Source organism: Poromitra crassiceps (assembly GCF_964638095.1).
Source record: "Poromitra crassiceps genome assembly, chromosome: 3".
In the NCBI taxonomy this organism is placed as follows: Eukaryota; Metazoa; Chordata; class Actinopteri; order Beryciformes; family Melamphaidae; genus Poromitra; species Poromitra crassiceps.
This window is the reverse complement of record NC_139625.1, coordinates 38,786,248-38,809,566: the sequence shown is the minus strand read 5'-3', so window position 1 is coordinate 38,809,566 and position 23,319 is coordinate 38,786,248. Positions and strand designations below refer to the sequence as shown.

Genomic DNA, 23,319 nt, shown 5'->3' with positions numbered 1-23,319 from the left:
TTCTTTTGGTGTGTGACGTGCTTGGCGTGGTCTCCGCATCAACGGAGTTTACGCGAACGTGTTAAAACTCGTGCAATAATAAGTGTGCATAAACGATTTAAACATGTGAGTAAACGATCTTAAAAGGTGCCTAAACGCTGCAGAGCATTGAAAAAGGTACGTAAACGCCGTTTACGTGCGTTTAGCCACCACTACAGCCCTGTTCGTAAGTAAGGAGTTGTGTATTAGGAGCCAACATGCAGCAATCAGCTAGACAAACTGTCTATTTTCATATGGATTGATTTCACCCATGCCATACAGTTATTGTGCTCCAAATATGCAACAGAGGTCAATCCATCACCTGCATATGACTACAAGCCCTCCAGAACACCCTGCATGCCAGACAACAGATTATTTGTGATTGGAGAACAAGTTTTCACTAAGTGACATTTATAAGTTTGCTGACAGATGGCTGAGGACGCCTCCAGTGGTCACTCGTGTCTCTGAAATGTTTACATTTTGCGCATATGCAATGAAGTTGCTGAGTTACAGGAATACACAGACTTATCAGATGGTGAAAGCTAGGATGTACATCCAGTATGTGTAGTGTGCTTACGCGTTAATAAGGACAGCAATGAAGCAATTCAATCTCTAAAGCTGATATCAACCTACTCACCACAAAACAGTCATTTGCTCAACGGGTAGTCTCTTAACACATTGAGTGCCAGCCATGTTTTCAATCCTGTAGGTAAGTTGTGCCAGGGGTGTTTTTGACGATTCTGGCTCATTTTACAACAGCCGAGGATTATTTTCTGTTAAGAATTCATGAACACCAATCATCTAAAAATAACTAATAGAATGTGTGCTTTAATTCTCTGTCTAAAAGAGTTAGTTTGCAGAGTTAGTAGTTATGTAGATATTAGCCGTTGAGTACAGCATGGTTTCAGCGTCTGGAAATTTATTCAGAGATAAATGGCTTTTTGTGAAACAGTCACTTTAACCATTCATTTTTGGCATCAGTAAGACCGTCAGACATTCTAAACAATAGTTTTGAACAGTAATTTCCTCCATAACAACAGGAAACACCCCTCTCATTCAAACTCCTCCCTCCGTGTGTCTTCTCCTCCTTCCTCCTGGCTTTACAGCGGGCGTGTCAGAAGCGCGTTGCTGCTGCCTGCCTGCCTGCCTGCGTGCCTGCCTGCCTGCTTGCCTGCGTGCGGACGCTCCTTGTGCGAGTCAAGATGGGCCGGGGAATGCGTGGGCGATGGGCAGATGTTGATTCTGGCCTTTCTGAGGTGTTTCAAAGTGTGTTTCACCTATAATCTATTTTGCAAATCGCTCTCCGCTCTCTGTGTGCTGCTGCCTGCGCGCGGCCGCTCTCGGCCAAGACAAGTCTGAAATGGATTACTGTAAAATCGCCTCGCCATTTCCTTGAATGGCTTGCTCCCGCGGCAGTTTTTTCTTTGATTTCGGTCGTCTGGGGGAGCACTGTCAACACTTAGTGGGTCGGTAAAATAGATTATACACATTCTCTTGCTCCAATAGTGATCTCGAAGATGTAAAAGTTGTTGATTGATGTCCCACCGTCAAAAAAAAAAAATGTTTATGTAAGACGAGTAAACTCGGCTCTGGCACTCAAGCGTTGGATTATGTAAGACGAATTATCTCGGCTATGGCACTTAACGTGTTAAAACAGACGAGTTGGCTTCCGCAATTTTCAAATGCATCCGCCATACCGTCTGTACTTCGTGGGGGAGAATCATGCACCAACCGGAATGGGAAGTAGAAAGGCGGGTTTTCCGCTCATTAGTCCAATCAGAATCTCAGAAAGGCGGGTCTTCCGCTCATTAGTCCAATCAAAATCCAATATCCTGCATTTTTCGTGGACACACGTGTCGTGATTGGTCGGATTCCGTCGAACTTTTTTCCTGTCTGAAGGTTTTTTTCCCCAACTTCCTTGTGCATGTTCTGGGGGTGTAACGTACCATACAGACTGTGTATAGCTGCATTCGCCGGATGTAGATGAGACAGTCTGATTTAAGAGACTACTCAACGGGGCATCTCATTGATACTTCACCTCTATACTATTTCTTCCTCACCTTAGGTGTAATAAATTCACCTGGAAACATTTTCATGATGACTCATTAGATATTTGGTCTCTTTTTTCAATTCCCACATTGCATTCTTGTAAACTATGAAACAATTTAAAAATGCTATTTAAAAGTGCTACATGTAGCATTTTTAAATATCAATTATCATTGACAAATTAATTGTGATACCTGGGAATGATTACGGTTAACAAATGAGTCAACGGTTGAGACAAATGGTAGTGCTAGTGTCTCTCAAAATTAAGAGTACATTTCCCATAAACCCTGCTGCTTCCTAAGATAAACAGCGCCCTCTTATTGTTTTATGCAGTAAAGCAATATTCCTTTGTGCTGTAAAGCAATACAGCAGATCTTGCTCAAAATCGTCCCACCCATTGGCACACAATGTAAAACACAACGCAGTGTAGACTGACCATGGTCTCCACTGTTTACAGCAATTATACTACCGTCTCAAAATGATTGTGGAAATGATTGCTTTGATGTTAAAAAGCTACACTCAGCACTTCAATTACTCACTGTGGCATCATTTATTAAGCTTTAATAAAGAGGGCTTCAGTGTCGCCCCCAGAGGACATCACTTCCAGAATAATCTGATGTCTCTTTAATGAGAGAATATGTAACCTATATACATTTATTTATATATCTAATTCTAAACTTAGTTTTTTTGGTGAGGAGTGCCTCTAAGTTGATGTATCCCTTTTAAACCAGGGGTGTCAAACATAAGGCCGGGGGCCAGAACTGGCCCGCCAAAGGGTCCAATCCGGCCCACACTTTGCAAACTGTAAAGATTGCACTGAAAAGTCCCTCAATCCAATGTGATGCACTTGTGAGGGCTAAGAGGTGCCAGGTTTCACGAGCAAGTTCAAAATGAATTAGTCTATTCATGTTTTCTTTATTAATCTATCTATTTGCATTAGTGGCACAGTGGCAGCGCTGTCGCCTCACAGCAAGAAGGTCCTGGGTTCGATTCTGGCCTGGGATGCCGAGGGTGTATCCCCATCCCCATGTCCTCAGTGCCTACTGCCCAGGTGGTCGTCAAAAGACCCTTTCTGTGTGGAGTTTGCATGTTCGCCCCATGCTCCCCTGGGATTGTGTTACGTACAGTAGATTTGATAATCTGTTTGATGGTAGCTAAAATAACCCATACATGAAATTGTGTTCCTAATGTAATTATTTACCCTAAAAGAAATGGGAAAATTTGTTTTTTTTATAGGTTTATTTATAGGTTATTATTGATTTTCTTTGCCTGGCCCACTTGAGACCAAATTGGATTGCATGTGGCCCGTGAACTAAAATGAGTTTGACACCCCTGCTTGAAACTGTATGCGACCAAGGAGGGACACAAAACTGCTCCTGAAAAGTGGGTGGCTGCAGACAGACCCTATGACATCAAGTGAAGCAGAGGATGTATGTACATATTGTTTTCATACACACATACTATATATCTGAGCCTAAAGAGGAAGGGAGGGATCAACCCGGGGACTATAGATGGAAAGAAATGATGGAAGGAAGGAGGGATGGAGGTTAGACGGCTACTTACAAACAGAAAACATGGAGGATAAACCAAGAGTGTTAGCGTCCTGAAGGCCGCCTTTGAAAACGGAGGGATGGGGAAAAACAGAAAGACATGATAGTTAATGAACAAAAGAGAGAAAGAGGGAGAGAGAGGAGAGATAGTTCAGAGAAGACATCTAAATCATTATGGCAGAAAAAGAATGCTTGGCTACTTTTTTATTCTTCACAGTAAAATGAAGGAGTTGCTTCCACTTGAGCCTTTTCACGGCCGCAAATCTATTAAGCTGAATGGCTTCCAGGATGCAAACTGGCATCCACAACACAGTCACAGATGGGAGCTGTGAATAAGTGGACTGAATTTGTTCATATTTGGATTATAGGGCTGAATTATATCACTGGCAAAATGTCATCGATGAACATCATTACTCACTTAGGGATGTGGAAGCAGCTCTTGGTATTCTCTGCTTTATAGTATATAGGATGCATAGCTTGCGTCTTACAAAGTGACCAGCCAACTGTCTAAATCAACATAACAAAATGTCCAATATACTGTAGAGCTTTTGCAGACCTAGACTCAAATTTCCTTGGGGTGAACTTTAATCTTGCAATTAACCATGATGAAGAGTAAATGGCATTAATTCTGCATTTCAGCACAGTGAGCTACAGTATAAACTTGAATCATTCATATCTCAGCCAGCTTTGTTTATGCTCTCACAACACATACAAACACATATACTCTAACAACTCTTCGCTCTTTTGAAAATGCTAGGAGACACGATAACATTCTCTAAATAACACCAAAATACTGTGATCTTTATTAATGTCCTTTTGATGGACACATGCTCACAGTGATAAATGATCTAACTCTGCAGCCTTCCAGGAACGTGTCCAGGAAGGTTGTGAGCTAACGTTATAGTGGAATCCGTTTATAGTGATCACGGTTATAGTGATCAACCACTTATATTGATCAAAAAGCTTGGTCCTGAATCATTCCTATACACATGCTGTTTAAATCATCCGTTTATAGTGATCAATAGCCCGCTTACAGTGATAATTTTGGGCCTTGTCCCACCTGAGAACAATGGATTTTTTTTTTAACTACAGTAATTCTATTTATTTTTTTACTTCCAAACTGCCAAAAATGAGCCAACGAGATACAGCAGCAAAACTTGATGCATGTCTGTCTGTATAAGAAGAGATCGCGGCATCTCTGTCTGTGGAGAGATGGCGAGACCGTCTGTCTACGCAAGACCACTGTGTTTGAAACAGGTGGAGGCCTAAGTTACTGTATGGATTTTTAAAGTCAATAACATTCCTTTACTTTATATGTGCTGTATTCATGTAATACATACAAATGTCAATTAGATGTAATCTGCATGAGAAATGAATAAAAATAAAAATAAATCGATTATAATGATCATCCGCTTATAGTGATCAATTTGACCCGTCCCAAGGTGATCACTATAAGAGGAGTCCACTGTAGTTGCAACAAATGTTTCGCTCTGGGCGACTGAGAAAAATGAGGGACTGGTTCTTTACCAAATGTATCCAACCTAGAGCCAAATAAGATGGAATGAATTGTGATTTTCTTGCAGCTAGATTAATAAAGAAAAAACTCTCATTGTTCACCAGTACAAGCATGAATACTGGACATTAACGGGAGAAATGGCAATAAGGAAATAAAAGATAAACCTGGCAATAACACGAGTGCTGGCTGCTAAGGAAAAACCTTGTGCAAACAAAGGTGACAAAAGGAAAGAAAAAAGTGTGGGTAAAGTGGACGGACAGATTTGAGGAGAGAGAGATGCAGCAACCAGTCAGTGAATATCATTTTTCTGTGCATTAGGAGCTAATTTAATTATTCATTTCTACTTCTATATCGTCTCAACTGTGAGTGTGTGTCACTGTGCGAGCGGTGATCCCGGGTACCAAAGTGGCTTTGAACAAGTCGCACACCCCCAAGCAGCTGTATAGGATTCCCTTCAGGCACAACTGCAGTCTGATTTCACACTCATCCATCCATGTTACACATAAACACGCATGCACTAAAAGAGCTCTATGACACCACTGTAGGTGTCAGCACATACTATACTCCTTAAAGGTTAGTCAGTTTAGTCTTCCTAGACTCGTCGGCCATGTGAGTGAGGTCTACACAACCAATCGGCTTCGAGATTCACCGCGTCCATCTGAGTGAGGTCAAACACACAAGCTCTGTGACTGCTCATTAAAGACGAGCTGAACCCAAAAATGACTTTATTTTATTTTATTTTAGATCACATCCCTGGGATCCCAGTGGACCTATTTAATAATGTATGCAAAGAAATCACAAAAATCTAGTTTTTCACACTTTTTCAGATCAAAAGTTATTTTTTCACGATTTCATTCATAACTGTAATCTACACAGTATGCTGACGTCACAAAGAACTATCAAATTTCAACCAATCATATCAAGCTGTCAATCTTCATTGCAAGAGGAAAATTCTGAGCAGGCAAGATGGCTGCCTAGTACCTGTAAACTGGGCAGAATTTTATAGCCCATAAATGTTAATATACTTGGCCAATAAGTATGTAACGTACAAAATAAAACTAACAGTAATGTCTTCATTTAACGTAGAATGCGAAGGACATGCAACTGGTTCATTAAACTCGCATTCCAGGAATATCGTATGTACCACGGCTAGTCAACGCTCCAAGCCGACAGGCAGCACTCTTGCCTCGGCGTGTCCGCACGGAAGCAGCCGGCTGCCCGGTTCTATGCGGATCCCACTCGCGTAGGGGCAGAACACGCCATACAAGCGCCAGGATTGGCCAATGTGAACTCCGGGCCCCAGAATGGGCCAATCAAATCATCCGCACGCTATGTCCCGCCTCACGACCCTGTTCCAGTCAAAGTAATGTTTATTTTTACTCGGATACGTCATCACAGACGCTGAGATGTCACTTCAGCTCGTCTTTAAGGAAATGCAGCAGGCTTTTGGAGAGATTGGCCCGTTGGTTAACTTCTTGTTAGTAAGTGATGAGAAAATAGATGCCAAAATCCTGTGTTAGCATGGAGCACTGGAGCCAATGATCTACTGGGAACAGGCGGATGATTTTGGTATCTATATGTTCATCAATTAACGGGTAATTGGAGCAGCAAGCCAATTTCCCCCAAAACTCAGGGTCATCCTTTAAGTCACTCTCCACACCATGCTATAGGCCGGCTGGATGTGGAGGCACATTACAATTGGTGGGCAGCTGGCGGACTGTGACGTGGTCGCAAAAGCACTGAGTCCTGGTCTTGGAGGGAGGAGGGACAGAGGAGGGAGGAAGATGATGATGAGGAGGGGGGAAGACAGGGGAGGAGAGGGGGGAGGAGAAGGGGGAAGAGAAGGTGGAGGAGAGAGAGCTGGGGGAGAGCGGTTCAGAACCAGAGTAAGAGGAGGAGGAACCTGAGACTAAAACAAGAACAAGGAAATAAAACAGAAAGGAGTGAAATTAATGACAGAGTAAAGAACGTACTGGTTCTCAACCTGGACACAATATTTCTAAAATGCCTTCATAGTGGAAGGTTTATAAGTTCTGGCAACAACTGATAATGCAATAACTGATGGATAATGGCTCCACTGGTAAATTCCACCAGGCAGCACATAATTCAAGACATTTCAAGAATAAGAGGTAAACCAGTCATAAAAGTTGAAATGTTAGTGATATAAAAGCTGCTTGATGGATCAGATGTATGCCGAATTGACTGGTAATGCCTAACAAATCGGAAAAATATATATCGGTGAGGTGGGCATGTTTGTCGATGACAGCATCAAAATCACAGATTTAGGCATGGAGTTTGACAAGTAGCATATTAGACCTAAAAGAACTAGGCAGAGAACCATTCGTCTAAATCACTGAATAACGCTGAACAAAAATACCACAGAGATTCAAACAAAATCATTTTGCCATAATATAGGGATAATAATCAATAAACTGAGATGTGGACACAACTGTTTCTCCACTAAAACCTGTGGTTATCAAGAGGATAAATATTGCCCAGCAAAAATCACCGTGTGTGTGCGTGTGCACGCGCGCGTGCGTGTGTGTTTACTGACTTAAGCCTTGAGCACTATTTCAATTGGATTGGTTTTACTGGAGGAGGTCTTGTAATATATGTCATATATATATATATATATATATATATATATATATATGGTGCGTGTGTGCGTGCATGCATGCGTGTGTGCGTGAGCCTACCGGTCTCAGGGTCGCTGAAGTCAGGTAGCGTCATGGCGTTGAGTTGTCGTCTGTCTGCTACGGCTCTGTCCAACAGACTGCTGCCACGTCCCGAGTCACTGTAACACACACACACACACACACACAGACAGACACGCACGCCTGAGTCGCTTGACTTGATAAGCTAAGGTATCATGTTATGTAAAAGGCAAGAGAAGAAAGTGATTATTTCCAGTAACAATCTCTTAGTTACTGGATTCAAGAGCAGTTCAGGGTTCAATAAGGCCAATAGAACCGTATGAACTCATCAGTAAAGATATTGATCTGTGCACACATGTGTGTGTCTGTGTGTGTACCAGTGGGCTAGCTCAGGGTTTTACAGAGGAAGCTGCGGAAGTGATCCTGAAACCTGTAGTTCCTCGAATGACCACTTGAGGCAGGACCCAGAAGTGACATCGTTCTTGTTCCAGCCCATCTTAAAATGCCCCACTTTGTAACAGTCATTAAGCATGTTTACAGAATATTGATTTATCTGACATTATATGGGGTAGGAGTCTCGGAAGCGGCGATTGCTCTCTTGAAATCAACGTAGAAGAGCCAGACAGTCGCTCGCTCGGAGTCCCCGTTTTGTCTTTCTTTCATGTCACGTTAACTTATTTACCAGTGTGTGTTTTGAGTTTTGTAACGCGTCTAAATGATCAGAAGTAGAGTTGTCAATCTCCACTCATCCTCAACTGCTTGAGCTTCCTGAGGAAGAGTGCCTCAACACCACACCTGAGCCGGACTGCAATAGCTTCGCTAGGTGAGCCACACTTGCATTTCTCTTTGATGACAGCCGTATTTCTTTCATGTTGCAGAGTTGCGGTAGCCTGGGTAAACCCATCCCCCACGTGACCTGCTCTCAGACCTGTTCTCAGTCACTATGGTCTGGATTCCCACCATTGTTAAACGATTTCCTGCGGTTGTTGCCCCCCCCGATAGACCGCTCCATTACGCAACCATCATCCAACCAGTTTAGTGCACAGAGCACATGCGCAGTGCAGCAGATGGCGTCATCACTCTGCGACCTTTGTTGTTAGCGCATTAGCTAACACTTTTCATTTCAGTACTGCTAACACGCAAATGGTTACAACCAGCTACAACCAACCAAGCCCCCCTCCGCCCGAAATGTAAACAGACTCAGAGCTGGCCTACGGATCGATGTGTGATTTCCAGGTAAGAATATGTTATTCACAGGTATATGCCACACTATATATTATCTCAGAAACTAGCGTAATTGTGTTTGGTAAGAAAGACATTCGATAAATGACTGACTTTTCCTCATCGGCTGTGTGGGGGTTAGCTAGATTACGGGAGCATTTAACGATCTAATGAATTCTAGAAAAACATGTCAGAAGCTAGCTAACGTTAGCCACGTGTAACATACAGTAACTGCTACGTTTGATATTATTAGAGCTTCCAAGAAGAGAGAACATCGCCTCTGCCAATGACTCCTGTGACGGTGGTGGACCCAAACCTCGATCCCTGCTGCAGATGGCCGCAGATCTGGAGAGATATTTGTGGCTGTGAAGAACAGTCATCATCTATACAGTTATCAGGGACACGCTGTCTTATCTGCATAAATCATATTGAATAGTACCAGACAAAACCTTCAAAACAAATCAAGCTCATGCAGGGTGTCGGGCAGCAGCAGTGCATCGCGCACCCCTCTGGAGCTCGCAGAGCTCCAGGCTGCCTCCGGGGCTCGACTGCTGCAGCCCGAGGTCGGGTGCAGGGTGTCGGGCACCGGCAGCAGTGCATCGCGCACCCCCTCTGGAGCTCACAGAGCTCCAGGCTGCCTCCGGGGCTCGACTCTGCTGCAGCCCGGAAATGATCGTGGACTTAATGTTACTCAAAAACGACCACACTCATAACGGTAAGGTGTGTTTGACCTAGCTAGAAATAACGTTAATGCACTCGCATTTCAGCGTGGTTACAGATGTAGCTGACGCTAGCTAGCTACAGTAGATTTGTGGAGGCTATAGCGTTAACGTGAATGTCATGATAGTGAGCGTAGTGTTATACTGTATATTATACATAATCCAGATCATATTCCAGATGCAACCTAGCTAGATGTTAAGCTCCACACTGCTGTATGAGTACAATCAAATCTATCAAGCCTTGATATCATATTCCAACGTGAATTCAGCTGAGGGGTTCGCTCCAGAACGAGACTGTTGCATTCAATATTTGTACACGTGTTTCTGACTTGGATTGATTAATCAAAATTTTCAAAATCTTTACTACTGTACTGTCCATTAATAATGACATCAGGTGACAAGCTGAAATGTCAATTCGTATAGCAAATCTAGGTAAATTTCAGACTTTAACGTAGTGTCTTGTCTGAAGTGAATACAAGTGACCTATATTTTTCTATCCTGTCTTTGAATAAAATACATTGTGTTATACTTGAAAACCATGTCTTTGCTCCCTTTGTGTTCACAATTACAACAAATCTGTATGGTTTATCTGTTGGCATTAAACCGTGGTATTTCCTTGGGTGATATTCCATATTTGTCATTAAACCTAGCTGTTCACATCTGCATTTTATACAAATTGGGCTAAATTTGCAATGATGAATCAAAGCCACGTGAGATATTAAGTAGCCTACTTTTATTAAAAAACAAAATAAAATGCAAAGAGAGGTTTCCTTCTCTAACTATTGGTGCGTTCACAAAATATTTACACAATGAGATTTTTTTATAAATAATAATCAATAACGTGGATAATGATGACATCTGCAGCTGCTGGACGAGAGACAGAAGAAACTACGAACGAAGATTGGAGCAGAGGACATGACTACAGAGAAACTTAACCGACCAGCACTCTGCTTCAATCAATGAATGCTTATAAATAAACCATACACATGAGAATTACCGTTAACGTTACAGCATTTAATAACATAAATATGGTGATATCTGGTGGTCTGAAATTACTCTCTATCTACAGTAGGGTAACTGGCTCCTATTGTGTCTTATTATTGTAACGTTTGAATCAGCGTTTCATAACTATAATAGCCTAATGTTACTGTAGCCTGGATGACGTTATAATGCTACCCAGCCTTCCAGCGTTTATCTTCCATAATGCATTAAATCATAATCACAATGCGAAGACATTAGCTGATCACCACAGAGCTGCACAGACAAGTTTATCAGATAATTTCGCCGTAAAATGTGTCCAGGTGATCAGCTCTGAAGCCCCGGCTTGTATGGTCCGCTAAAATCCGATTTCGATATAGGTGTTATTTTGATCAATATTGTATAGCTGGCTAGACAGAGGAGTTTATCTGGAATCAGTGTGACAAGATCCCTGCTGCTAGCTTGTCTGCCTTTCTGTGTCAGAGTATCTAGCTACATTATCTGCATTACATGCTACACCATGCAAATATATTTCGATATAATTCAAACAATTAGCCCACTGTACTACTGGACTGTGTATTGCTGTGAATAAGTTAGATTTGATTGTGTAAAGTGTTACATGTTATATTTTTAACTGAGCTTGGCAGAATTACCTCAACACAATTGTGTTGTGTATCAGCTTTAAATATCCAATATATACAGCATTAAACAAACGACCAGCAGCATTCAAATGTGCAAAAACGTTATATTTATTGAAATGTGGTGATCTCATGTCACATTACATAATGTTATGCCCAAATGGTCTACTGCCCAGAAGCGTCACTTTACATGTTTGGTAGGGAATTATTTTAATTATGTTAAACCAGCGTTTATCTTCCATAATGCATTAAATCATAATCACAATGCTATGAAGACATTAGCTGATCACCACAGAGCAGCACAGACAAGTTTATCAGATAATTTCGCCATAAAATGTGTCCAGGTGATCAGCTCTGAAGCCCTGGCTTGTATGGTCCGCTAAAATCCGATTTCGATAACGCTAGGTGTTATTTTGATCAACAGACCTCAACCTCAACAGCTGTTTTCACTTGAATTTCCTCACGTAGTTGCATAGCCATATAGCTAGCCAGCTAGTAGCTAGCTCGGGAGCTATGCTTTAGAGAGGCCAAATGCTAACGGCTAGGTAGTGCTAAGCCGCTGCAGCTGTTACACGTCATTGACAAAGACGCACTCTCTGATTGGCCGATCACGGCAGGACTGATGTTGGCAGTCACGCCGTCACTCATTGGCTGCGGGTCTGCGTGGGTCTTTCAATCGCCCCAGAAATCGATTTGAATGGCCCGTTCGCTAGACGATAGTGACTGGGAACTGAGAGAGCAGGTCACGTGGTGGCTGGGTTTACCTAGGCTAGAGTTGCGGTGCCATTTGTTTGCCCCTAGACTTGAGCTTGTAACCGAACCTGTAATATAAGCATATGCTGCACGTTCTTCCCATCTGTCTCACCAGTGTGTGACAGGTGTCAGGTGTCAGAGGGCACTGTCTCATGCCTTCTGGTCCTGCCCTTCACTGATGGGATTCTGGGCCAAAATATTTGATTGGTACTCTAAGGCCTACAAAATAACCCTTCAGCCAGAGGCGGAACTTGCCATCTTTGGCTGCTCGGAGTCCTCTCTCAACTTCCCTATAACTGTGCAACAGTCTATGACACAGGGGACAACTGTTGTAAAACAAAAATCATTCTGAAGGAATGGAAGTCCCCCTCTTCACCTTATTTTCAATTGTGGTTGACGGACATGATCTCTGTTATACGAATGGAGAGACTCAGGTTCCTGAGGACCAACTCACTTAAATTTTGCTATTTAGGACCGGTTTCTAGCATACCTCGATGAGGTTAGGGGCGACGGGTGACCCGCCCAGTTGGTTTCTCATGGACCCCTTGCGTGGGATCCCATGCACAACATTTCTTACAAGCACATAAGCACCTTATGCGGCTGGTAGCACCACGTTGTAATGTTGAATGTCGATGATGTATGTATGCGTTTTCTTTATTTTATTTTCCTGTGTTTGAGCCTGTTCGTTTGTTTTGTTCGCATATTGTTCTAAGATAAATTGAAAATAAAATATTGGGGGGGAGGAAACAGAAAAGAAAACTTGTTTACAGAATGGACCAAAACACATAACTCAATCAGGTTCATTATGTCTTCTTAGTTCAAATAATAGTTTTTGTTTCTTTTAGTCAGACAATTGTGTAGTAGACCGAAACACAATTTTGGCCTATATATTGTAGCTAATTTCACCTTTCATAACAACTATACGGGGGGTGAATTTTTATATACAGTAACTCACCCGTTTAGAGTCAAATAGACGATAGAAAAGACTATGTTTTTGGGGTGATTGACAGGACGCCTGTCCAGTGATCGTGCAGCTTGCCGATCATGGACCAATAGCAAGCAGGTGGAGTTGCAGTTCTGAGAAACCCCTCATGCTGTCTCGCGTGAGCTGCGCAAGGACCCCAAGATGGCGACAGGCCACTTCAACCATGGATGTGCTTCAACACAGAAGTAAAACAAAACAATGGTAGGCTATGTATATATATATATACATACAGTCAATGGTGTGTACCTGGGGTTAGTAAGGTTGTAAAAGCTCTTCCAGATCTGCAGCATGTGTTTACAGGTGAGTAGAGCCTCCTCTGGTCCTCTGCACAGTGTCTCCAACTTCACCTTGGTATATAGCAGACTGGCGCACACACACACACACACACACACACACACACACACACACACACACACACACACACACACACACACACACACACACACACACAATTATTATATTATATATTATATATACACAATTAATATATTATTTACCTACAGTATGTAGATATGATTTGTATAAAAACATGTTTCTATCTATGACAATCAAATTTTGTACATACTGAAAAACACGTTAACACTGAATTTGAAAAGTGTTTCTTTATTCCAAAAACATTTGGAAAAGCCCACGAATCACAGATTTACTGTATTGTTTCCTTCTCTCAATATGAAAATTTTGGGCGATAACGATAACTGACATTAACATTGCTGTTATTTTGCTCATCGGAGCAATACCAATATATTAAAAATGACTAACATCAGCCAATACCGATATGATTGCCAATATATCGTGCATCCCTCCACAGAAGGTAGGTTGAAGGTCAATCCTGGTTCTCTGACACCAACAAGGCAATCTCTATAATATTGAGAGCAGTGTGGTAGTGTTTCTGTTTCTCTCTCTGTGTGTGTGTGTGTGTGTGTGTGTGTGTGTGTGTGTGTGTGTGTGTGTGTGTGTGTGTGTGTGTGTGTGTGTGTGTGTGTGTGTGTGTGTCTGTGTGTGTGTGTGTGTGTGTGTGTGTGTGTGTCTCACTTGAAGTTCTCAGGATACTCGGACAGGGCCATCTCTATAATATTGAGAGCATCATGGTAGTGTTTCTGAGCAGATAGCAGCAGTGCCAACAGATGGAGGGAATGGACATCGTCTCCTTGAAGCTGCAACGCCTGACGCACGTAGCCCAGTGCCTCGGGGATCTACACGCACACACGGAGCAAAGACAAGCCACTTTCAGCAGCCACAGACATTATTCTTTCCAAGTGGAGAGAGGCCCTGATGGAAAATTCCATGTCTATCGATGACTTTCAAAATTCATGTCCTAAAAATGTGCTTCCTGTTCCTTCCTGTTTTCTTCCCCGCCATTCACATGTTTTTACGTCCACCCGTCTGTTCACCGCCACGCGATAGATGGCGCTCTTATGAAGTGCTACTATACTCCTATAGTCGCACGCAAGATATTGTCATACAAAACCAACAAGAATTCTCCACAGAAATGTCCCTTCATCAAGAAAGCTCATAAAACACATCCCGCTTGGTGCCTCAAAGCGGTGCAACGAACAGCTTCACCCCGCGCTGTCACACGGGCTCGTGACAGTCACTCAATGCTGAAGGATTTATTTCACCAGAAGCTGGTAAACGCACACCAATCACTTCTCCTGTCAGTTAGATTAGTAATCCGCTTTGTGAACCCTCACATCGTGTAAATTTCAGCCATCAAATATGCCCCCAGACCTCCACACATGGAGCACAGGGAAGCACCAGACCTCCACACATGGAGCACAGGGAAGCACCAGACCTCCACACATGGAGCACAGGGAAGCACCAGACCTCCACACATGGAGCACAGGGAAGCACCCGCCCTCCAGGCAAGATGAAAGTGTGAACCGCCCCGTCCGCTCTCTAGTGTGGGGTGAATCTCTCCCTCGCTCTGCTGCACAAAAAGACATTTTCCTCAGCTTCCTGGTGAGAGACGGGCGTTTTGGGTGAAAACAACCTGCATTCAAGTGTAGATAACTAAAGAACGGAAGAAGGCAGAACCAGGCTTTTCCCCCCATGAAAGTAGAGGCTTTGTTCTGTCTTTTGGGATATTCGGTGTTTACATAGTCATAGAAGAAAATATTCTGAGGGTTTGGGAAAATCACTGAAAATGGTCAGAAACCCTGGTGAGTTAAGGAGTGAACAGTCTTACTTCCCCTACTGAGATGAAAACCACCATCTAATGCAATGAATGTGCAAGTTTGAAAATACATTCTGCCATATGATAGTCCTAGATTCCACACAATCTGTTTCCAAACGGTGATTTAAAATACATTTGTATAATTTTGAACCCTGGTAATACTACAGTACAGTATAATGTTACCTGTCTGGACACAGCCAGCTGCAGTGCGAGGTAAAACGCTGCTAGATGGTCAGTGGGAGACAGACTCTGAGCTCTGCACAGAGAGAAAGACAGATTTTTTTTTAATGTTCAGACACACTGAATAAAAGATGAAATAAAATTAGATTCGATTAAAATTTAAACATCCCTGTGGGGGAAATTGGGTCATTGCAGCAGCAAAATAGTAATGGGCAGCGAAGATGGCAAAGAAGCCAAAAGTAGAACTTACTGTATGTATAAGAATAGAGCAAACGAGAGGGTATTTCAACATAACACAACTGACAATTACAACACGAGAACATGTTAATGTAAATAGAGTGTATGTATGATAAGTATGAGAAGATGTATGGATTACAGCATTATAAGAGTGAGCAAAATAACATCAATGGAGTTATTTTAAGATTAGTATTGGGGGCATTCTGCCTTTATTAGATAGGGCAGTAGATAGACCGGAAAGGTGGGGAGAGAGAGAGGGGATGAAATGGGGCAAAGGGCCACAGGTCGGATTCGAACCCGGGGTGGCTGTGCGAAGGACTAAGCCTTGGTGGTACGTGCTCTACCTTGTGAGCCACCATCAGTGGAGTTATTATTATCTGTTCTCTGTAGCACCATCATTCTCAGAACATATTTGTGGATGGATGGAACATATGTACAGAAATAGAGACATCTCCTAAGAAATGTTCTGGCTCATATGCAGAGAATACACAGAAGAATTTACAGATCAGAAACTGTGCAAACAAACGTAATGCATTAGTCTTATAGGAAAGAGAGAAGACATACAGGGTGCTTCAAGTGATGCAGGCCAAAATACAATTGGCTGGTGGAGCAGATGAGGGACGTGGGTGTAAAAAGGGAGAAGAGAGAGCAAGATACCAACCTCTGGAAGGCTCCCAAAGCTTTCCTCTGGTACTCCTCCTGTGTGCCTCGCAATGATGCTGAGGAAGGGCAGAATGACAGAGAAAGACAGAGAAAAAAAGAGAGCGATCAGGTATATGATGAGGTACAATGATACAGTGTGCCAGGAAATAGCCGCCTGCTGTGACAAGACAACAGCAGAACAAGTGAAAGAGGCACAACAGCCATTAATAGACCATAAACACAAGAAAAAAAATCATCATCTATTAATTAATGTATTAATTTGCTGAAGGAACACCACAGTGTCCTTAATTTCAAGGATTATCTTCCAGTCTTCTGAGTTTGTGATGCGCAAGAACATAGACATTGCTCCATACGTTCTGACAGTGACTGATACATTTGAGATATCAGGACAACTCTGACGACACACCAACTCAAAATCAAGTATTTTGTACTGAACAAAGTTAGAGAACTTAAAGGGGGACTTACCCCCCAGATATGTAACAAAACGGTGATTTGAAAAAACCTATGGGAAAAACCAAGAAATGACGTATCCTCTTGTCTATACTATACTCTTTGGCTGTGCTCAGCTCAAGAATTTTTTCCAGAAATCGACGCCATTACAGTTTGCCCACCGCCTCGAAAATAATTGATATGAGAGCTGCAATATCTTTATAAATATCAACAACTAGCCAACGCTGGTGGCCTGTATGGAAACGGCATTGCTCAAAATGGTTGAAAGTTATATAAATTTGGCCATTCAGTGGCGAACTAGAAATTTAATTATTTTTTCCCATGTGTGTGTGTGGCGGCTTGTGTAACTTACGTTAAAAGAGACTAGTGACGCGAGAGCACAGCACAATAGTGCTGCAGAGCTCCCTCCTCCTCCTCCTCGGCTCAATAAATTCAGTCTGTCCAAACTCAATACCGATCTAATCTCAGTATGAGATGCAGGGAAATGTATTATAGTAGCCGATGTGTTTAGAGCAGCTTTGTCACGTTGTCACGTCGTAGTATAGCCTTATATTTTATTTTATATTTATATTTTACATGTGCGCTAAACTGCGATGAGATTTGTTTGCGGAAATGACGGCGGGGATGAAAGTCGCTCAGGGGAGGCTCACTTTGGTGTGGGGGCTCGGAGCTGCAGCTGCAAACACACAATAACCCCTCCCTCCCTCCAATAGGCTTGAGTTGTGAGGAGCCGGGAAAGGGTACAGGGGGAGTAGGGGAGTAACTATTGTGGGAATCCCGCATCTGTTTGCGTGAACCGCTGCATACGACTGGGCAAGCCGCTGGTCACAGACAGGCGGGCAGAGCGTCAGTGCAGCAGCAGCTCCGTGTCCCCAGCGAAAAGGGGCACAGAAGACCACCAGTGGTCCTTGAGAGGATTCCAGCATTCTATGTTGTCTCTCAACCTAATTATATGGAATTCTGGACAAAATCATATCTAGGCTACATAAAAAAATAAAAAATAAAATAAGATTTGCATCTGAGAGACCAAATCTCATCATAGGGCTCCTTAGTATGAAAAAGGTTGAGAATGATTTACAGCAACACAATGCCATTTCCTTCCTTTTATGATTATAGTGGCATTTATTGATAGTATTGTGTACTGTGGCGATTGTAATCAATTAACAGGTGATTAACAGGTCAAGTGACATCATGGGAATAGGCTTGGAGTTGTGAGGAGCCGAAAGGGTACAGGGGGAGTAGGGGAGTAACTATCTTGAAATCCCATAGTCTTTGGTTCATCGTGACGTCACGACGTATCAAATCTCCCATTCATTTGAGGGGGAAAAAAAAGCAGTGTTCCACCCATAGAGGACACTTATTCCAGTTATGCTGGTGAAAAATGATACAAATGGTAGAATGGCAACAGTTTGGTCTCAAATGTGGAAATTTTGACCAGAATTCTTCACACACCACCCCCAAAGTCATATTGGTTAAAAGCTGAAAAAAAGTGTTTTGGGGGTAAGTTACACTTTAAGTTTAAGTCTCACATTTGCACGTTGAAATGACCATGTCTGAAACTTGGGGTGCTGTGAAAACACATTGCTCCATCATGTCTGACAATGACTGATTTGTGTTCATGATAACCCCAATCTCTCCCGACTGACATCACTTCCGTCACAAATTGTGACTAAAGTAATGGCCCATTTCCACCGCAGGTAGTAGCGTGGTCCCGCTCGACTCGACTCGATAAATGGTCTCATTCCACCGGTAAAAACTGTCCCAGCCCGGGTTGTATTGGAGTTGAGTCGTGCTACTTTTCGTACCTGCCTCGTCTGGGTTCTATTCTGTGAACCCGGTACCATACGGTGACGTGAAAACATTGTTGAAGACTGATTGGTCAGGCAGAATCATGTTTACTCTGTCTATCTACTGACTGTCAATGCAATGCTGCATACCAGTTTAGTGGGCTTACCTTCTCTTCTGTTATGTATATTTCCATCAGTCTTTTGTGTTGCTGCCTTCGCCTCTGGTGAAATAAAATCGTGGCGGTGGTTTCAATTGTCTAAGAGAGAAAAAAGTCCGCTGCTCAGGAAGCTCCTGTAGTTTAGTGCAGCGCTCCGCTAGGCCACAGGCGGGTCTTTGGTGAAGCCGCGGTCTTGCCTGGTGAGAGGCCGCCGGGGTACAGGCTTCACTCTGTTGCGCCTCTCCTGTCCGCGCGCAGCGCATGCCTGTGAGTTTGACTAACTACAAAGTGATATCCATTCTCCTGGCCGATTGTCACATTTGCCCATGTACACTGTAGGTCATTTAGAGGCACCAGTATTTCATAAACAGTTTAAAAGTTCTGTGGATGGATTTAATTGTAACGTTATGTTATAGCCTACTTCGGCTATTAGGCGAAGGACAGATATGCGGTCGCTATGACGACCAGCTGTGGGCGGGGGTGGGCGGGGACAGATGATCGGCGGTCGAAGCAGAACATCCATCGGCCGAAACGAGTACAGCCGACTGGTGACGAGCTGTGCAGGGCAGTAAAATGTGGTGGAAATGAGCCATAAGATCACGCGCGCTTACATCTCAGGCTCATACTGACAAAGTCACCTATAGAAGCAGTTGCACCGCTTAAAAATACTCTTTACCGTTGGGTTCTGTGAGAGCAAAATTATTGATTGATTGCTTATTGGTTGTTGATCATTATCGACGCCATAGATCATTATGGAACAGAGTCGATAATGATCAACAACCAATTAATAAGCAATCAATCAATAATTTTGCTCTCATAATTCCTAGATTGGGATCAGCCTGGAAACCCCCTGTACACAGACACAGAGACTTACCATCGGTAGCCTTGAGGCTGAAGACCAGGCCTATAGCCAGATAACCTTTGGCTCTGAACTCTGCTGCTTTCTCCCCCATGTCTACCACCATCTTCGCAAAACACTCCCCCTCGTCCAACTGGGTCGACGGGGAGAGAGAGAGGTCAAAAGAGAGAGAAAGGAGAAGGGAGGGATGGGGTTTGTGGGTAGAAAAATATATTGGTAAACAAAGTTAGTGCACCAAAGGCCTTTGTTCTTGTTCTAGGGATAGTTCAGGGATAGTTGGTTAGATAGGGGTAGTTTTCTGTATTTGGGGTTTAGCATGTGTGTGGTGGTTCTTACCCAGTGCAGGGGTCCGATGCATAGTTTGACAGCCAGCAGTGGGATGGTGGGGTCATCGGGCTTCAGGCGGATACACTCCTTCAGAACCTTGACGGCCCGAGCCGACTTTCCAGCCGCCATCAGCGACAGGGCGAGCTGGTACCACAAGTGGAACTCCTCAAAGGCAAACTTCATGGCTCTCTCCAAACACTGCAGCAACAACGGAAAATAGACTGAATTTACTCGTATTATCAGGGCATCAGTAAGTTTCATCAAGTTGAATTTGAGATTTATTTAAGACCTTTAAGTTCAATTAGATGATATAAATATTAGACCAATTTTGCTATTGAAATAACCCTAACTTCAGGATCTGCAGTGAGCCAGATTAACAAATAAATAATGTAAAAAAAATACATAGAATCAATATCTGACAGCTATCCATCAGAGGCAGGTGTGTGTGTGTGTGTGTGTGTGTGTGTGTGTGTGTGTGCATGTGGCGCGCCCGCGTGCGTGTGAGTTGTGTTGACCTCAGACAGCATCTCGTACTGGCCTCTCCTGCCCAGAGCTATAGTCAGGAGGTCGTACACGACAGAGGCTGACTGCAGGCTGATGATGCGATCGTTGTTGTGTTCGGGGATCCGGCTCAGCACAGCGTCTCGGTTAGCCTGGAACAAACGCACACAGATAAACACAGCATCTCGGTTAGCCTGGAACAAACGCACACAGATAAACACAGCATCTCGGTTAGCCTGGAACAAACGCACACACTGATAAAGACAGAAAAAACTCTGACTTTATTAAAATGGTACTATGTGCAGGATTGTAACTAATTGTCATAATTAATTGTAATTAATATTTTTTCATATCAACAAAAGTCCAGTATGCTGATAAAAACCAGCTCACTGTGTTAATATAGTTAAATCTGAAACTTACCGGTCACCTTTCAATAACTAATAACTATGTTATAAACACAATTTTAACTATATACTGTAGAATCCTGGCTTGCCTCTGGCCAGTGACACTTAGGAAAGACTAGGTGACAACCAAGTATAGTTTGGTGACGAGCTGGAGAGACAGTTGACGGTCGGAGAGACGGCAATCGGTACGGGATGGGATTAGCACCCCATCTTGGCTCTCTCGTGAGGGAGAAATCCACAAACGCTACGGATTAGCCTCCTGAAAATCTGCGCAAAGATCGGCGCGGCCTGGGGTCCTTCAGGCTAGAGCGAGGTGCTCGACGCAGGCAAATGACGTGCAGCGCACAGGCCCTCTTGAGGCGTCCTTGAGGCATCCTCTCAGCCTCTGGATTGCCTTTGCCACGGGAGGGTCTGGTGAGACGAAGGAGGAGCACGGCCGGGAGTAACCCACAGAGCGTAGATCCTCCATGCACCGAAGGGCCAATACTGCGGCGTAGCACTAGCTCTATTGCAGCGGATTGGGCGTTCTCGCTTAGCCCTCCCGCGGGCAACGTTGCAGACAGAGTAGTAAGGCTGATCCGTGAGCGGCTTCTGGGACGCGAGTCGGGGTCTTAATTGGCCTCGGCTGGGTCTACTGGGCGAGGGTGTATGAGGTTGACAGACCCGAAACACCTTACGACCCCAGATAACATCACTGATGACGCGTCCCAGCGCATGCTGCAGTATGTATTTGAGAATATATCAAATTTAGTATGTGGGCAATGTTTGTTTGTTTCAAGTTCTGTGTCCGGCCACAGCTATGCCGTTTTACGTGCGATCGGGCTGAAACCTTCAGGGTGTTTAAAGGGCACCCGTGCGGGTGACCTGACAGAGCCAGATTTTTTAATTAGGCTAATTAGCTAATGATGTGATGTCATCAGTGATATCATCAGTGATGATGTAATCAGTGATGATGTCAAAAGTGATGTCATAAGGGCGCACACACACACAAGGAGGCACTGTGATAAGACTGATCAGTGATGTCACATGCACACACACAAGGAGGCATTGTGACGTCACTGATGTAATACATTTAGTGAACGCATTCGCGTGCCAATAGGGCAGGCGAGGCCACGCAGCAGCCGAGCTATGGGCGAGGCCGCGCAGTGGCAGAGCCTATGCCTAGTAATAACAATGTCTTACGCCACGTTCACACACACGCCTAGAGCGACGCTTAAAGCAACGCCTAAGCAACGCCTAAAATTTAGGCGTCCTTGTTAACAGACGAGAGCGTTCACACATACCGCTGCCACGCTGTGCTGAAGCCACGCTCGCGCTGTGCCTACGCTGCGCTGCATTTATCGTTTAGGCGTCTGTTCTATTTTTCAGCTCTAGGCGCGCTGAACTGTCAAGCTGGCTGTTGTTTCTGGTGGACTTGGGCCATATTTTCTACCGAGTTTGCCCAAAAGGGAGGGTGGAGCATACTAGGAGAGGAGAGCTGTCCTTCATGTGTTCCTCTATTAACGTCTTTTCTGTCAGATGTATATATACCCCCCCTGTCTCAATGCAAGTTTCACTCATGGTGTTGATGACTCATAGTCACATGATTACCCCAGGGAAAATAACAATTACAGCGGGCCAGGAAATAGACAGACATCCTCACTTGCACATTACAATAAAAAAGAGGACTCACCCATGCTATAAATCAGATCTGAAAAGTGTAAAAAAACCGCTGCTCATGTGTTCAGCGTAGCGCAGAGCGTGGCGTCCTGTGTGAACGAAAATAGGCGCCAGGCGTGCATGAAGCAATGCCTATATGCGTAGGCATAGGCGTAGGCATAGGCGTAGGCATAGGCGTAGGCGTGTGTGTGAACCGGCCGTTATCCTATCCAATCCTATCCTATCTATAATAACATTTTGAAGTTTCTCTGTGTGTGTGTGTGTGTGAGTGAGTGAGCACAATTTTGTTCGGCTGAAACTTTCAGGAAGTGTAAAGAGCACCCATGTGGGTGACCTGACCGGGCCGGATTTTTTAATTACGGCATATTAATTGCCCTAATTAATTAATTAATTAATTAATTAATTAATTAATTAATAATAATAATTAATAATTAATGCCCTAAGGCTGAGGCTATATAAGTGATGTCATCAGTGAAGTCATCAGTGATGATGTCATCAGTTATGTCATCAGTCTGAGGCTATATAAGTGATGGGAGTATAAGTAATCAGTTGTGTATATATATAAATAAAGGAGCAAAGAAAAATAATTTGAGTGTGTCCCGGAAGCTTTGAGGGAGGTCTAACTCCCACGGGTCCACTAGTAATAGGAATGAGAAGTTTCTGTGAGTGAGCAGAATTTTGTTCGACCACAGCTATGCCATTTTACGTGCGATCGGGCTGAAACTTTCAGGTGTAAAGAGCACCCCTGCGGGTGACCTGATGGAGCCAGATTTTTTCATTAGGTAATTGCCCTAATTCTAAGACATCATCTGGTGACATCATCACTAATGACATCATCATTGA

At 43.5% G+C, this 23,319-nt stretch overlaps 1 protein-coding gene across 1 annotated transcript in view; it reads right to left on the bottom strand.

Moving 5' to 3' along the window:
* The window catches only part of LOC310773095 (tetratricopeptide repeat protein 7B-like), a 42,422-nt gene that overhangs the window by 16,436 nt on the left and 2,667 nt on the right, over nt 1-23,319 (bottom strand). The window contains exons 3-12 of the mRNA XM_083633013.1: nt 20,428-20,565; nt 19,922-20,110; nt 19,601-19,718; nt 16,330-16,387; nt 15,435-15,507; nt 14,111-14,271; nt 13,325-13,441; nt 7,827-7,924; nt 6,827-7,039; nt 3,628-3,678 (exon numbers count right to left, since the gene is read on the bottom strand). Coding sequence (XP_083489139.1) covers nt 3,628-3,678; nt 6,827-7,039; nt 7,827-7,924; nt 13,325-13,441; nt 14,111-14,271; nt 15,435-15,507; nt 16,330-16,387; nt 19,601-19,718; nt 19,922-20,110; nt 20,428-20,565 — 1,216 coding nt within the window. The remainder of the gene's footprint in view (nt 1-3,627; nt 3,679-6,826; nt 7,040-7,826; nt 7,925-13,324; nt 13,442-14,110; nt 14,272-15,434; nt 15,508-16,329; nt 16,388-19,600; nt 19,719-19,921; nt 20,111-20,427; nt 20,566-23,319) is intronic.